Below are 18084 nucleotides of genomic sequence, written 5' to 3'. Positions count from 1 at the left end.
ACAGTACAGAAAAGATAAGCAGGATTGTGTGACATACATTACGTAACCACTGCATAATGTGAACCATTATTCAAGTTCTTTTTATGTCTTCCCAGCACAGTGAACCATAAGATTATATGGCATTTATCTACTTGGTTACATAGATGACTTAAAATAGGAATACAGTTTAAATATTTTTCTCAAGAAAATGCTTTAAAGTTGGTATTACACAGGTTTTATTGGTGTCAGAACTAGAACTTTTTTATTGCTACTTACAAGTTACCATTTGTCTTCCAAAATATTAATAATACTTAGATAATACTCAGTACCACAGATTCAACACCCCCTATAGTGTATTGTATGGGTGGCCTTGATCACCTCCATGTGACATAACCCCAGAATCAAGAAAACCTATTGTGTTGGAATGTGGACTCAAAATTTTAAATTACAATTTAACTGAAGAACATAAAATGAGAGCTTGTAGTGTAAATCATATAAGAATAAGTAATGTCACTGAGGACATACATTAGCAGTTTCTTGCTTTGGTGAATCTTGCATCACAGCAGCACATATGGATGCATTTTAGTAAAAACTATTCTGTAAGTCTATTCCCATGCTCTACCCTGTACTATCATCTCTTGTGGTGTAACATAAGACAGATGAAATAGGACTATAGTTTTAAGAAGTGGGTTAAATATCTGAACAGGCTCATGTGACATAACCACAAAAACATGAAGTACACGTTGTGTAAGAATGTGAGCATAACACTGTAAATTACAATTCATGTCAAATAGATATATAGAATCTTGTACCACTAGTCAGATAAGTGCAAGAACCTTTGTTGGGGACTACATTTGTTATATCTTGCTTTGGTGAAACCTGCACAGCAGTTGCACAGATGGATGTGGGTAGTAAAAATTAAATAAAGCTTCCTGCACTATACCTTATACCATCATGTCATGTGATTGAACACAAGATAGAGGAAACAAATTACATAAGTGCAGTATTACAAGAGAGATGGCACGTTTTCAAAAATCCTTATGTTACATTCTGTTCAGGTTATTATGTATTACCAGCAGAGCTTAAGAAACGTATCTGTCTATTGCATCAGCATTATGAATGGATATGTGGAAATGGATGAATAATTGCTTGAATAATTAGTAAATTTGATTAGAAAAAATAGTTGACAAAATGTTGAATGTAATTTATGAGTCTGTGCACTATCTTGGTTGAACTTTAACTGATACCAATAACAACAGACCTTAAATATCATCACATTGAAGTTCAATAAACATAATTTGTATTATGTACTGCTGCTTCCAGAAGTGTACACTACCTAATAATCACCGCAACCACTGAAATTGTTGATCTTTCACACAAAGCACAATATTTTAAATATAATTAAACCATGTTCAGTATGTACCTATCAAGTCTTTCATTACCTTCACATTAATTCCATTGTGTTTAGTCTCAATTGTGACAATGTTGATGCAGGAACTCTCCACCAGATACTGCATATTTATTCTTGTCTGCACCGAACTTACTGATTCAGGATCTCAGCAGCGAGTGAAATGATGAACAGATAGGAGTTGACCTCATAATGGTGTGAATAAATATTCCTTTTCTAATAACTTTTTATAATACTTTTAATGAGAGGTTAAAATGCACATTCTTAATAATTCTGGTATGATGGATCCATGCATATGTCTGTACACTACCACTTACAGAAAAAAAAGGGTGAATATACATGAATTAACAAATTGAAGAGCATATTTCTTACTTTGTTTCATACAGACATTTAACAATATATGAAAACATTATTCTTGCCACAAAACAACTCGTTAATTTACCTTTGGTGGTGTCTATAACTCATTCAGTTTACATATAGCTTATATATAAGAAAAGAACAAAAAAAGTATTATGATTCAATACAAATAGTGTAAGAGCCTGAGGTAAGAAATGAAGTATAGTACTGGATTTATTACCTAGCTACAATGGTTATCTAAATTAAACAGTGGAAAATCCAGGATGGAATAATGAGTCTGGCCTTGGCAGCCAGAAACAGTGGCCACTTGTGGCTAAGTCATGTTTGTGTGTGTGTGTGTGTGTGTGTGTGTGTGTGTGTGTGTGTGTGTGTTGTCTGAGTCAAGTGATGTCCTTTTTGGCCATTTGTTGTGCCTATCTGTAACTCAACATCTCCCCTGATTAGCTACTATCCTTTTCACAATATTGTCATTACTCCACCTTTGATTTTTTGTTTGTTTGAGTGCTTCATTGCATAATTTGATTGTCTATTAAGTTACATTTTTGCAGGGTAGTAGCATTTTACATTATTTTTTGAAGGTAAGTATTATGTAGAGACAGATTTTTATAAAAAAAATATAATAATTTTTTTTAAAGAATTGTTTACTATATTGTGTATTTGTTAATCTAGTTGAAATCTAAAGAACCCTATGACAGCATGTATCCCTCACTGAGGATGAGAAATGCACCATATCATTTTCTTCAAATGAATTTTATTTAATATAGTCCATTACCTTTGTATTGGGAGAAAACATATTACAAACCTTATACCAGTAGATCATGTATGCTTTATAAATTTTTTTCTACATTACGTCTTCAGAGGGGCATAAATATTTAATTGGATATGGGAGCACTGGAAACTGCATAAGGAAGAGGGTTCCCTTTTGAATGCACAACTTATTTTTATTTGGGCTTTACTCCTGGGAGCAGTCAAAATATTGTTTCCCAAATGAATTAGCAGTGATACAGTGTCCTAAGCTCCTGAAAGGACACCCAAATGTATTTATGAAAAGAATTAGTACAAAACACAATTAACAATACTTAAGAAAAAATAGTGATTTTGTGTTTAATATTACTGCTGTCCCAATGCAGAAATTTTAAGATTATAATGAGAATTGCAGTGAAATGACAGTACAATTTATACTGTTGACAAATGAATGTGTGCAACAGCTTATACTTATGTAATGAACTGAATTGAATTTAATAGCCAATGACATGAGATAATAACAATAAAAATATGTTTCTTAGTTAATTTCTATAGAAGACATAACATGAGAATCTGAAAAGTTATGAAGTTGATAAGGAAATATACTCTCAGGTCAAGCTTACATATTGATACAGGGCAATGATACACATTACTAATACAAAATGAAAATTATGCTCAACTTGACATTTTATGATTGTTAAGGAATTAACTGGCAGTTTATCAGTTCCAGTTGGGAATGTAATTGCTTTACTGAAAACTTATTATAGAAGCATCCTTGTTGTAATTGCACCATTGACAATGCTTCTGATGGATACAAGTGTATTTAAAACTCAGTTGTCAACCCTGTTTGTTGGCAGTACTTACTATGTCAATACCTGTTAACATTTTCTGATTTCATCATTTTAGAATTGACTTAATATGTTTTGTTATGTTTGAATAGTTCTGTGGTAGTATGAAATGCACTCTAGCCTATCAGGATATAAGTTATATGTGTCTATATTAATATGAATAATACTGATCAATCAAGTATTCAGCTTTGGCATGTTGTTGCTCAGCAAAAAAAGAGAAACTCTTAAGGGGAAATTTTAACTACAGTGTGATATATCTTGATAGTTCATAGTAGGCTGTCAAGTCAAAAGGTTGAATGTATAGGGGTGCAGGTAGAGGGGGCAGGTGTATACTATTATACAAAGAGTATGTTGCCAGTCTACTTTATATTAAGTAGACCTTATTACCTATGTTATGAAGATGCTGGCAGAGGTATGTAATCACAAAATAGTTCACACCAGCACATGTATTTGCTCTGCTTGTGCAACCAAAGGCAATGTCAAATTTTATTATATTCTGTATTTTTATTATTTTTTGGTCTTTGACATGATGTGAGTTCACTTTTGCATTTGGAGGAGACTGGAGATGGAAAATGAACTGCTGCATTCACAGTCTTGATCAAAATTTAAATTATTTAAATAGATAACTGGTTTTGGCTTTGCAGCCACCATTAGATCTTGTAAACGCAACCAAACAAAATATGAGTAGTTAATAACTAAACAATGTGACAATGTAGGAAAAAATAGGTTGTTACTTACCATAAAGAAGACACATTAAACTACAGACAGGCACGATTGAAAGACACTTACGTACAGCTTTCGGCCACAGTCTTCGTGAGCAAAAGTGAAACATACGCCATTCATACAAACAAACAAGCACATCTCACACACCCACATGAATACCAACTCCAGCATCTCATGCCAAAAGCTTTATGTAAGTGTCTTTTAATTGTGCCTGTCTGAAACTTAAGATGTGTTCGTTATGGTAAGTAGCAATCTGTCTTTTTCGTACATTGTTCTTAGTTAATAGTTGACCATTAAAGAGTACACATCCTCTGTGTTGCTGCCTTGATGAGACCTGACAATGGCTGCAGAGTTGAAATTGGTTATCTGTTCATATGAACTAAAGTATGATCAAGATTGCAAATTCTACATCTTTTTGGTGGTAATATATTCATATCATATGACGATGACCTACTAAGAATTTAAAACTTCCAATGATTCCATTTGTGTGACATGAGGCTTGGTGTTTCCATTAGGCAGCATGCCTGGTCTGTGTAATTTAGTAATTAGACTACTTAAGATCCACTGATAAATCATACTCTGAGAGTATATATGAACTGAGACTGAAAGAATTTCTTTTTTCATTTCATTTTATCTAATATTTTTGGGTAGTAAAATTAATGTAATTCAGACCAAATTATTAAGAAAGGAAAAGTGAAATTAATGCAGCAGTGCTCTTAAAATTTAACTATTCCCTGTATAGATCCTGTTAGCATATCTGTATTGCTTCTATTTTGCTAATCGACTATCCAGGAACCAGATACCTTGCGCAGGTTGCCTACCTAACTGCACCCCTATCTACCCCACAGATGGCTTCCCATTCTCCCACAAGTTACTAGATTGCCCCCCTCCCCCAACCCTCTACCCCACAGATGGCTTCCCATTCTCCCACAAGGTGCTAGATGCCCCCCCCCCCCCAACCCCTCCCTGCATCTGGCCTCTCTCCAGCCCTGACCTGACCCCCAATCCACACCCCCACCTCACCCCAGTACACTCACCATGGGCCAGGGAAGAGCTGGCACTCAACTGAGCACAATGAAGGGAGACAGGAGTGTGCATGTGAGTGTGTGTGTGTGTGTGTGTGTGTGTGTGTGTGTGTGTGTGTGTGTGTGTGTGTGTGTGTGTGTGTGTGTGTGTGTGTGTTCTTTAGTACAAGCTTGAAGAAGGAGGTACATTCCAAAAGCTAGCCATGTTCTGCACATTTTGTTTGTGTTTGTGTACCTATCAGTGATGCAGCACTTCTGCTATTGGTGAGTCTTCTCTTTTACTTCTAAATAATTCTCTTAACCCATTAACTCATATGTAAAAGAAATTTGAAACTGTTACATACATGGGAGCTCAATTCCTTGAACAGTCAGAGTTTACTGTTTTTTGCTGTTTCATGTATGTAGATTTCTTTTTTCATTAAACATTTGTTACAAAATATAAGTTTTTAAAAATGTACATGGGATTCTTTGTTGACAGCAGCAACACATGCTAGTTGGCAGATGGCAGATACTATGTCAAAGCAAATAAATATAATTTCATTATACATTATAGTCTGTTGATGATTTTTTTATTTATTCCTTGTTTATATACCATAATATATTCATTTTGTCCTTGCTTACTTCATTAATCTCTTTTATTCTACAGTTGAAATTAGTGATAAATTTGATGATGTAAGGTTTCCTTTCCAGCTCTTATTGCAGAAGTAATCCTTTATTCTGAAGGTTTTGAGTCATCCAAGAATCTTGCAAACAAGATGGTTCAAATGTATAAACTCTGCAGTGAACAACTATCTCAGCAGGATCACTATGACTTTGGGATGAGGTACGGGTAGAAGTTGACATTTACTTAAATATGAAAATTGTTTCTTACCATTCCACAGACAATGTTGTTTTGTTATTCATAATACAAGACAGGTATTTGAGTTTCAGACCAGATCTATCACATGATTTAGTCCTAAAACTGTAATACAGTGTATGCTCTGGCTAAAAATTAATACATATTATTTTGTTGTATTTGTTTATTGTGTTTCTTTAAGGTTAAATGAGTATATTCGCCATATCTCGTATTACTCCAGAACTATCCATTTTTGAAAATATTCTTCATAGCATGCTTGAAGTATATGTATGTCATGCAAAATATTTATTTCCCCAAATTTTGTAATTTTCATACTGTTATCAGCTTGAGAAATGCACTATAATTCTTCTTACTACCTTATATTTTTCATATTACAAACCCCTTTGAGCAGTTGCTATCAAGATATTTGGTTAATGAGACAGCTTATTTACAAAGTAGCATCAAAGAAGCTTCTTTCTTGGTATATTTTTACCTGCCTTTTTATGCAACAGCTTTTCTAATTTCTATGACTCTTGTGTTTGCCATGTTTAAATCCAGAAGGATATTTAGTTTGTCTGTATCAAGCTTCTGCTCAGTACAGTCAGACAGAATGGCTTGCCTGCATGACCTGCAGAAGGTGAATTTCCACTACCATCATTAGATACATAAATAAACAGAAAAAACTATCATACCTGTTGGAACTATTAGTTTCTTCCTCATGGAATGCAGAGGGGTGTATTTGGGAAGGTTAGTAAGGTTGAGCAGATCACTCACACCCCAGGATTGGAGGAATCAACCTGTTGTCAGGATGAGGGGAGACAAAATTAAGAGACAGGAGTGAGAAAGAGTTGGAGGTCGAAAACTGTACACTGTGCCAGTTTCAGTTCAGAGACCATAGATGGACAGCATAAGTGAAAAGCAAAATGAATGGTGCAGTTGAGATTAGTGCAATCAGAACTAGAAAGAAAGTGGAAAAGATGACTGGGGAAACCAAAAAGAACAAGAATTTTTTTTTGTGGGAGGGGGGGGGGGGGGGGATGGATGAAAATGATTGTAATATGTGAACTGATGTTAAATCCCTCAGGGTGCCAGGATGCGAGGATATGTTGGACAGGATGTTCCCATATCTGGAGTTCAAGGAGATTAGTTTTGTGAGCGAGGACCCAAACAGTCCACGTAATGTTGCAGATACTAAAGTCCAATGAGTTATGGTATAGTACAAGCCTGTTTAGAACGTGGCTAGGTGAGCACAAGCACCCATGCTCTCTCACCATGTGGTGAGTGCTTGCAGTAAAATGTAGTGGTTGTATGTCATTACATAACACAGGGAAAGTGCATACTGTACACTGACTTCAGAGGAATAACTGTCTATTGTGTTCTCTCTAATCTTATAGATGCAAGTCTGTCTACTTAATGGAGCAATGTTTAAATTTGTGAATAGCTCACTTTGAGTAGATAAAAATCAGCATGATGGCTGGATAAGAACTTCAGAGTGAAGGTCAGACACACAAACATTAATTTACAGTATGTCAGTGCATGATGCTCAGCTGTATTAACAATGTACAGACCTACACTATGACAGACACGTGCATGACAAGTTTCATAATTAAATAAGTCTCATGGACTTGAATAAAAAAATTTTGTCAACAGAAATTTCCATGATTTTACAAGTTTTCAGATATGATTATGTTGATGTTTGGACGCACATATGTGATCAACTTCTTTCCACACTTAAGCGAATGAAATCCACCCACAGAAGCTCACTGACAGACTTCACCTTCAAAGCTCTTTGTCAAATCAAGAATACTCAGAAAGTGGTACTTGACATTGGCGTTTTAGTGAAAAGCAAAATTAGTAGTTTTTATTGACACCCCGTAATTGTATGATTAATGTGTGAAAAAACTGTCATGAAATGCAGGTTGATGTCCATTTAAAATGTGTCTGAAAATGACATTCACCATAATGTTGCATAAGTTGTGGGAAATATAATGATTTGTACTTGGCTGCCCAACATCAGTGTCCACAGAATAGATTAATTGATTACAGTTTCTCATGTGGAGCTACCTGGTTTTATTTACCTACCTGCCCTTCCCACTGCTTCTTCACTCACTATGAGCTGGCTGCTTCCTCTTTGCTGTGACATCAGCCTAAACCAGCTCACATGAGTAGATGGGGCATGTTCAGTATCAGAATACTGGGTATTTCTAACACAAGTGTTCTTCTATGTTCATTTACAATTAGTTGTCATTATTTCTATATAAAATACCATTTAGTAAGCACATGTTTGTTGTTAAAGAGCATGCATGGTTTCGCTTGTTTCCCTGCCTTTGGTGTTGTAGTATTTACTAATAATAAGGCTTGAGTGAAGGACAGTAGATAGTTGCATGGTGCAGATTTTACAAAAAGGATGATTGTATGTGTACAAACCTTGGAGTAGAGACCAGATGATCCTTGTAGTGGAACATATCACAAATTTTCAGTGAAATTCAAAGTGTTTTGTCAAGTACTATTGTTTAGTATAAATGGAACTTGTACAAACAGTAGTGTTCTTCAGAATATTGCTACATTTTCTGTACTCAGCAAATTCCTACATTGCAAGAAATGGTAAACAGGAAAGCTAACAACGCCATGTCCAGCTACAATGCAGCAGTTGTTGTGACCTGTTCCAGCCTATGGTGGAAGATGGAGACTCTGTTCTAGATACTGTAAAACAAGTCTGCTCCCACACGAATGTTGTCCTCCACAACAAAGATTCCCTCCAACTTCAATGTGTGCACTTTAGTAGATGCAGTACTGGTAGCACTCACAGTTAAAATTCATGAAATGTTCACAAAAAATATTGCAGATTTTAGCTCCATAAAAAGGACTGTGTTTGATTATGAGCAGAGGCACAAGTTTTGAGGACTGTCTTTTATGACAGACAAATGAAAACATTATCAAAGGCAAAATAAGCAGCAGCTGTCCAGTGTAGCAGAAGATGAGGCAGAAGGCACAGACATCTTCCTCATATCAGTGGCAAACGAAAAATTAGGCATGGATGTAAGCAAGGTATACATTGAAAAAAGCCATCAGGTGGGATGAAGAATATAAGATGCTAATATACATTAGCCAGTGATTATAAAGGTCACCTCAAACTGGACTGTGGCTGAGATCTTTATCCACAAGAAAAATTAACCAAAACAGGGTTAACAATATGACATTATCTGAATTTGTAGACCCAGGATGGCAGCATAATTATTAATATCACTGACAACTTGGTGGTAGTCAGGCTGATGTAAAAAGGCCAAACAGTGTTTACTTAACAGCTGGTATACAACTTGTGTCATTAGGCAGGTGGATCTTCCTTTGATAGTATATGTTTTGGAGTTGCAGAACAAGTATAGGTAGTGGCAGAAGATGCAGAGTGCAAGTGTTGCAGTGAGCATGGTCATGGGGGTAGGAGCACAGGGTAGGGAGATGGGTGCAGAGAGAGCATGTGTCTGACAAGGATATTCTGGAGATCGGGAGGGTGACAAAAGCTATTCTAGATGCGGTGGGAAAAATCTCAGACATAATGTATCTCATTTCAGGTCATGATTTGAGGAATCCATGACCTTATCGAAATAGCTGATTAAAACACTGCAGTCCGAGTCACCAGTGATGTGCCCTGAAGTTGTTTTTTGGAGGGATCAACGGTACCAGAATGGGATGTAATGGCCCAGGAAATCTGTTTTTGAACTAAGATGGTGGGGTAATTACATCCAGTGAAGGCTGATGTGAGAATGGTGGTGTATTGCTGTAAAGAGTCTGTCTTGAATGCCAAGTCTGTATGGGAGGGAACATTTGACGTGGAGAGGATGGCAATTGACAAAATGTAGGTACTGTTGTTTCTTAGTAGATCTGATGCGGACAAAAGTGTGTAGCTGGCCTTTAGTGAGAATGAGTGGCATTGGATTCAGAATAGCACCGTATGGAATTTAATTGGGAGGAGATATTTAGAGGTTCTAGGAATGTTAAAAGGTCAGCCTCACCATTAAGCCATAGGGCAAAAATGTCAGCAGTGTGTCTAAACTGAACCAGGGGCTCAAGTTTTATGGATCCCAAGAAAGCCCCCTCCAAGCAAGCAATGGAAAGGTTGGTAAAGGAAGGAGCCATCTTGTTTCCAATGGCCACACACCTAATCTCTTAATATGTCTCTCCCTCAAAGGTGAAGTAGTAGTTAGTAACTACAAAATTGTATTATGTTGAGCAGGAAGTATGTCATAGGTTTGGAGTCATGTGGGCACTGACTGAGGAAATGTTCAGTAGCAGAGAGACCATGTATGTGGGGGATGTGGGTATTGAGGGAGGTGGCCCACACACACACACACACACACACACACACACACACACACACACACACACGGAAGCAAGCACACCTCACACAGCCACACACAATTGCCAATTACAGTATTTCTGGCCAGAGATGCTGCAGTTGGCAGGGAGGGCATGAGGTGTGCTTGCTTGTCACATATTTATAACAAATTATACTGAACTGAACTTTTACACATTTTCTTTACTGCTGCTAAACCAATAACTAATGCTTTACATACTTACAGTTGTCTTTAATTTTTTCAGTAATGCTTTTTAACAAATTCACATACTTTGTTTAATTTTTGGCCTACCTCAATTTCTATGTTATTTTGTACTGAAAGAACTTTGTTATTTCACAGAAATTTTGCTTTATTACTATAGCTGAAGATAAAACGAGATTATTTAATTTTAGTGACCATACCATTAAAATAATGTTCTCACCCATCGTCTTCAAATGTTTTAACATTTGTTGATTCATAAAAATTCAGTCACTGAAACAAAACATTAGGGTACACTGAAATGAACACAGTGGTAGATTACAATTTTGATTAAAAATTTTGGATAGGGGAGTTGGAGAACACAGTGATCCAAGGAAATAAATGAATTACCCACTTGGGGAGGCACTATTCACCAATTAGTATATTCATAAATGTTCACTGAACATGCTGCCTATCCATTGGTCCACAGTTACGTTGACTCATACTCCTCCATCTAGATCTTAGTCTTGTTATTCAAATCAGTTGCAGTGATAACAAAACCAACAGCAAATTCATTGAACACTCCATCATCTACAATTAATACTCCATAAAACTCAACAGTTACATTGAAAACTAATTTTGGCATATCGTTTACACCATTGTCAACTTCTACCATTGTGGACATAATTTAACAACATTGTTATTTACTTTAGAAATCCTTATCTTTCCAAAATTTTCTTTCCTCACCTATACACTTTTTTCGATTATACTTACTTTAGTTTCAACTAATTGCATTTCATTCACCTTACTGATAACAACACAAGTCAAACATTCTCATCAGTTTCATTCCCTATCAGAACACATCTGGTCTCACCATTATAAAGTTACCGGCATGTCATTAATACTTTCTATAACTGAATAACCTTTCACAATAATGTCAACTTGTACACATTATCATTCACTACTTGCATACACTCTCTTTCAGTGTTATCGAAGTTATCAACATTTACATTGCCGTAATTGTTTTGTGAACTACACCAAACATCTCCACCATTTCTTTGGTTCATATCAGAAATCAGTTTAAAACAACAACAACAAAGTCCATCTGTTTTTTACATTCAATTTCATTTTCATTTTCTTTCTACATCAAGTCAATACCAAGAACATTTAATTCCAAACTCAAAATTTCAGGAACATTTTCTAATATATATTGTAAACAAACTTGCACTGAAGCTGGAATATTGTTCAAAGCTGACGTAATGTTGCAAATGTATCTTCTGTTATCATCACTACTTTCACCAGACTCCTGATTACTTTCTTTAACTTTTGATGCACTGCTATACATTTCATTTCTTGTGGCCCTTCCAAATATGTCAGATTTTTATACTTGCTTTTAACTTTAACACAGGGACCTGTCCCATTTTCAACACATTCCACACACAAATTGTTCACTACCACTGATTTTTAAATTTGTTGCTCATGATTTCTTTTTCAGGCTAGTTTTCCCACGGCGTGATCTAGAGGTGGGGCACCATTTGTAAATGTATTAGCCTGTTTTCAGAGTAAAGCTCCTTTGTGACACATGCAGAATTGCTGTCTTAGTCTGAAAGTATCTTGAATGGTGACCCTACTTTTCAATAACATACCTAAAGTAGATTTATAGTCACATTTATTTTTCTTAAATCATATTTGAGCAATGACCAGTTTATTTTAAACTTCTCTTTATATTTCACAAACACCAGACTAGTTCATACATACTGCACTTATTGTCAGTGGCAGCATAGCCCATAAGTGGTTCTGTGGCAATCACGACACAGTTCTTCACAAATATCATCCCACAAATCACAGTTCACAAGACAATAGGTGACTATGTAAAGGTCTTGAGTCATCCAAGAATACATTGAAACAAATATTGACTTTTATGCATTCTGTGACAAATTTATGTAAATTGAGTTCCTTATTACCACAAACATTTATAGATATGTAACCAACCTTTTGCAGTTCATGGATTCTATAACAACAAAAACAGTCAATTATTGAAAAAATTATTTAATTCGATAGGTAAAAAAAATCTACTCACCAAGTGACAACAGAACACACACGTAAAAGATAGTTGTAATTGGCAAGCTTTCAGAGCCAGTGGCTCCATCTTCAGGCAGAAGGTTTGAAGGGGAGGGAAGAGGAGTGAAGGAAAGGGTCTGGAGAGGTCTAGGAACAGGGGTTGATTTTGAGAAAGTCACCCAGAACTGCGGGGAGGTTTACCGTATGGGAGATTTACCGTATGGGATGAGAAAGAAAGACTGATTGTTGGGGACTGCATCAGAGAAGATTTGAAAACCTGAGAGCTTAAAGATGCAAGACAGGGTAATATGTAGACAGAGATTACTGCATTAAGATCATGCACAAGTTAATAAGAGTGAAAAGCTAAGTGCATTGTATGTAACAGAGGTGGGAGGGGAGCGGTGAAAAATAAATAGGAAAGACAGTGAGAGAAGTAGAAAACTAAAATGAAGTGAAGCAAAGAGTAGTTACAGAGAAGAAATGCTGAGACCGAAGAAATTAGCATAAATTAAGGCCAAATGAGAAGCAAGAACCAATGACGTGTTTTAGTGCGAGTTCCACCTACATAGTTTTGAGAACTGGTCTCTGCGAGAAGAATCCAGGTAGCACATGTGGTGAAACAGATGCCGAGGTCACAAATGTCATGTTGTAGGGCATGCTCTAAAACAGTATTTTGTGAGTTGCCAGTACACACCCTTTACCTATGCCCACTCATCCTAATTGATAATTCAGTTGTAGTCAGGCTGATGTATGAGGCCAAACAGTGTTTACATAACAGCTGGTGTATGACGTAACATTTCGCAGGAGCTCTCTCTTTGATCTTATATGTTTTGCAGTTACAGGGCTGTTTTAGGTGGTGGCACGTGGGTACATAGGGCAAGTCTTACAGCAGGGATAGTCACAGTGGTAGGTGCCATTGGATTGAGAGACGGAAAGCTATCCTAGGTGTGGTGGGAAAAATTTCAGACAGAATGGATCTCATTTCAGGGCATGATTTTAGGAAATAACGGCCTTGTCAAAGTTGCTGATTAACACATTCCAGACCACGATAATACTGAGTTACCAATGCTGTGCTTCGAAGTTGTTTTTTGGAGGGATCAGCAGAACAAGGATTGGCTGTGATGGCCCAGGAAATCTGTTTTTTAAGCTGGCTATTGGGGTAATTACGTGCAGTCAAGGCTGAGGTAAGAATGGTGGTATATGGCTGTAAAGTGTCTGCATCTTAACAAATATGTTTGCCTTGGATGCCAAGGGAGTATAGAAGGGAATGTTTGACAGTGAAATGACGGCAGCTATCAAAATGTAAGTACTGTTGTTTGTTGATAGGTTTAATGTGGATGGTAGTGCGTAGTTGGCCTTCGGTGAGGATGAGATCAGCACCAAGGAAAGTGGCATGAGATTTGGAATAGGACCATGTGAAATTTAATTTGGAGAATTTATTCAGAGATTTCAGGCATTTTAGCAGGTCCACCTCAGCATGAGTCCATATGGAAAAGATGTCATCAATGATTCTAAACCAAACCAGAGGTTGAAGACTTATGGATCCTAGGAAAGCCCCCCTCAAGCGACCCACGAAAAGGTTGGCATAGGAAGAGCCATCATGGTTCCCATGGCCATACCCCTGATGTGTTTGTATGTCTTCCCTCAAAGATGAAGTAGTTATTGGTAAGTATAAAGTTGACTAAGGTGAGTAGGAAGGATGCCATAGGTTTGTTATTAGGTGGGCGCTGTCTGAGGAAATGTTCAGAAGCAGACGTACCATTAGAGTGAGATTGCATCACTGGTGACAAGCACGGTGTGCGGTGGGAGTGGTTGTTGTTGTTGTGGTCTTCAGTCCTGAAACTGGTTTGATGCAGCTCTCCATGCTACTCTATCCTGTGCAAGCTTCTTCATCTCCCAGTACCTACTGCAACCTACATTCTTTTGAATCTGCTTAGTGTATTCATCTCTTGGTCTGCCTCTATGATTTGTTACCCTCCTTGCTGCCCTCCAATACTAAATTGGCGATCCCTTGATGCCACAGAACATGTCCTAACAACCAATCCCTTCTTCTCGTCAAGTTGTGCCACAAACTTCTCTTCTCCCCAATCCTATTCAATACCTCCTCATTAGTTATGTGATCTACCCATCTAATCTTCAGCATTCTTCTGTAGCACCACATTTTGAAAGCTTCTATTCTATTCTTGTCCAAACTATTTATCGTCCATGTTTCACTTCCATACATTGCTACACTCCATACAAATACTTTCAGAAATGACGTCCTGACACTTAAATCTATACTCAATGTTAACAAATTTCTCTTCTTCAGAAATGCTTTTCTTGTCATTGCCAGTCTACATTTTATATCCTCTCTACTTCGACCATCATCAGTTATTTTGCTCCCCAAATAGCAAAACTCCTTTACTACTTTTAAGTGTCTCATTTCTTAATCTAATTCCCTCAACATCACTCGACTCAATTCGACTACATTCCATTATCCTTGTTTTGCTTTTGTGGATGTTCATCTTATATCCTCCTTTCAAGATGCTATCCATTCCATTCAACTGCTCTTCCAAGTCCTTTGCTGTCTCTGACAGAATTACAATGTCATCGGTGAACCCCAAAGTTTTTATTTCTTCTCCATGGATTTTAAAAACTAGTCCGAATTTTTCTTTTGTTTCCTTTACTGCTTGCTCAATATACAGATTGAATAACATCGGGGAGAGGCTACAACCCTGTCTTACTCCCTTTCCAACGGGCGCTGATTTCAGATGATCCAGGAAATGGACGGTATCTTTGAGGTAGGAGGGGAGTCTTTGTACTATGTGTTGCAGGTGTTCATCAGCTAAGGCAGCTATACGTTTGGTGGGTGCTTTGAAGGCAGCGACTGTAGGATGGCCAGGATGATTGGGTTTGTGGACTGTAGGAAGAAGGTAAAATGTGGCGGTGTGTAGTTTGGGATGGGGTGAGAAATTGTAGGGACTGAGGTGTCAGTCCTAGTGAGGGGCCTGAGGTTTTAAGGAGAGACTGCAGGTAAGTTTCAATCACAGGGATGGGATCTTGATGACAAATGCTCTAGGTAGAGGTGTCAGACAGCTGGTGCAGACCTTCACTAACATACTCCTTTTGGAACATATAGATCACCCACTCATTACCTCTTACCAGTGATTTTCATACACATTTTTCTAATTTTTGTGCCATATTTCTTCTGTTTTTCTACCTTTTCCACCCTTTGCCTTTTTTATCCTTTCTTTTTCTCCCACTCCCACAATTTCTAACTCTACAAACTCTCCTCTCTTGCCATGATGAACCCCATTTCATATAACATCCACTCTTTTCAAGAGCATGCATTTGCATTATCAAAACTAAGGTTTCACATTTTGTTTCTTGAAATCTGCTTGTCACACGCAGTTACTCCAAAAGGCCTTACATTTAATTCTGATTGATACACCAGGCTCTTTCACAGTTTCAAATACAGCAGTGTTTTGCTCTTACCCAGCTAATCTGTGACCTATATGCTCATCAGTCAATTTCCACTCTACCAAACGTCTCTCCTACAAAATCCTGTGGTTATCTGCCCGTCGTGTTTCCTTGAATGGTATTATCCACCAAGCCAACTTCAAACTGCAACAACATGTGAGACTTCACCTCAAAAAGCTATCCTACCTTCTCCTAAACTACCTGAACGGTGGTGTTTCCCTTCCCATCCCTCTGCAGCTCCATAAACAGTCACACCATCAACCATCACTCCTCTGCTACAAACCAAGCTTCACCAACTTCCTTAACATCCCTCAGCCTTCACCATTGCATCCCAGACCAAGAATAGCCCATAATCCCATGAACCAGTCACAACAATACAGTGTACTTGACCTCCCATCTATAGCAGTCTCCCCTCCTGAATTTTCTGTGTTCTCTAAAGGCCTCACTTTCAGCCATAAACGTGCATGTGATCATGCTGCTTTGGTGAAGGACCTTCTTTCCTTCACATGTAATATCCATTGGAAATATCACTTTGCAACCCAATCCGAAAACCTTTCTAACAGCAAACTTGACATTAAACCCAGCCTTTAATAGTTCAGACTATGATCCCAACTTGATCCACCAACACTACCTCAAAATCATCCGTTACAAGCCTTCCAAGAATTCCTCATATCTAGCATGGCTTCACAACCTTTCCTCAGGTTCCTACAAAATGACCCTAACCTGTTCTCTGCAGAACTCCAGGCTCTTCATTCCCAAAAAGGTGATGTCTCCATCATTATCCTTCCAGCAGACTAAGGATCTACCACCATAGTACATGACTGAAAGAAGTATGTTAGTGATGGTCTACGACAGCTGTCTGGCGTCTCTACCTACATCATCTGTCATCAAGATCCCATCCCTATGATTCATACTGACCTGCAGTGCCTCTTTAAAAACTCAGGTCCCTCACTAGAACTAAAACTTCAGTCCATAGAACTTCTCAATCTACCCAAACTACACACAGCCACATTTTACCTTTTTCCTACAGTCCAAAAATCCAATCGTCCTGGCCATCCTATACCTTCTAGCTTCAAGGCACCCACCAAACTTATATCTGCTTTAGCTGACAAACACCTTCAACTCACAGTACAAAGACTCTCCTCCTACATCAAAGACACCAACCATTTCCTAGATCATCTGAAACGTGTGCCCATGCCACTCCCAACATACACCTTACATGTCACAATTGATGCCACCTCATTCCATACCAACATCCCCCATGTACATGGTCTGTCTGCTGCTGAACATTTCCTCAGTCAGTGCCCACCTGATTCCAAACCTATGACATCCTTCCTACTCACCTTAGTCAACTTTATGCTTACCAACAACTACTTCACCTTTGAGGGCAGACATACAAACACATCAGGGGTATGGCCATGGGAACCATGATGGCTCTTCCTATGCCAACCTTTTCGTGGGTCACTTGAAGGGGGCTTTCCTAGGATCCATAAGTCTTCAACCTCTGGTTTGGTTTAGATACATTGATGACATCTTTACCATATGGACTCATGCTCATGCGGATCTACTAACATTCCTGGAATCTCTGAATACCTTCTCCAAATTAAATTTCACATGGTCCTATTCCAAATCTCATGCCACTTTCCATGGTGCTGATTTCATCCTCACCAAAGGCCAACTACACACTTCCATCCACATTGAACCTATCAACAAACAATAGTACTCACGTTTTGATAGCTGCCATTCTTTACATTTCAAGTCCCACGTCATCCCATGTCCCAAGTTTCTCCAGCAAGTCAGTGATCTTGACTGCTTCTATATATGTTTATGAAACAAATCTCAATGAAGTCATAAGTAAAATTAAATCATTAAGCAAGAAAATGAAAAGTGGTCTTGATGAAGTGCCTGATTTCATATTAAAAGCATGTGCTCACCACATAGCAAACCCCTTCGCAAAAATTTTCAACCTCTCTTTAAAAACTGGTGTATTTCCAGATATAGCAAAAGTTTCACCGCTGTTAAAATAAAAAAAGGTTCTTCTGAAAAATATCAAACTACCACAGTTAAGTTCCTTCACAAAAATTCTAGCAAAACTCTTCTATAACAGGCTTTTAAG

General features: G+C 37.7%; 1 protein-coding gene across 1 annotated transcript in view; it reads left to right on the top strand.

Moving 5' to 3' along the window:
- Nucleotides 1–18084, top strand: part of LOC126365881 (dynein axonemal heavy chain 6) — a 1020408-nt gene that overhangs the window by 417102 nt on the left and 585222 nt on the right. Inside the window, exon 30 of the mRNA XM_050008578.1 lies at nucleotides 5775–5907. Within this exon, the coding sequence (XP_049864535.1) occupies nucleotides 5775–5907 (133 nt within the window). The remainder of the gene's footprint in view (nucleotides 1–5774; nucleotides 5908–18084) is intronic.

Source organism: Schistocerca gregaria, chromosome 4 (genome assembly GCF_023897955.1).
Source record: "Schistocerca gregaria isolate iqSchGreg1 chromosome 4, iqSchGreg1.2, whole genome shotgun sequence".
Lineage (NCBI taxonomy): Eukaryota > Metazoa > Arthropoda > Insecta > Orthoptera > Acrididae > Schistocerca > Schistocerca gregaria.
The sequence above is the reverse complement of the archived record's forward strand: the minus strand, read 5'-3'. Positions and strand labels throughout refer to the sequence as shown.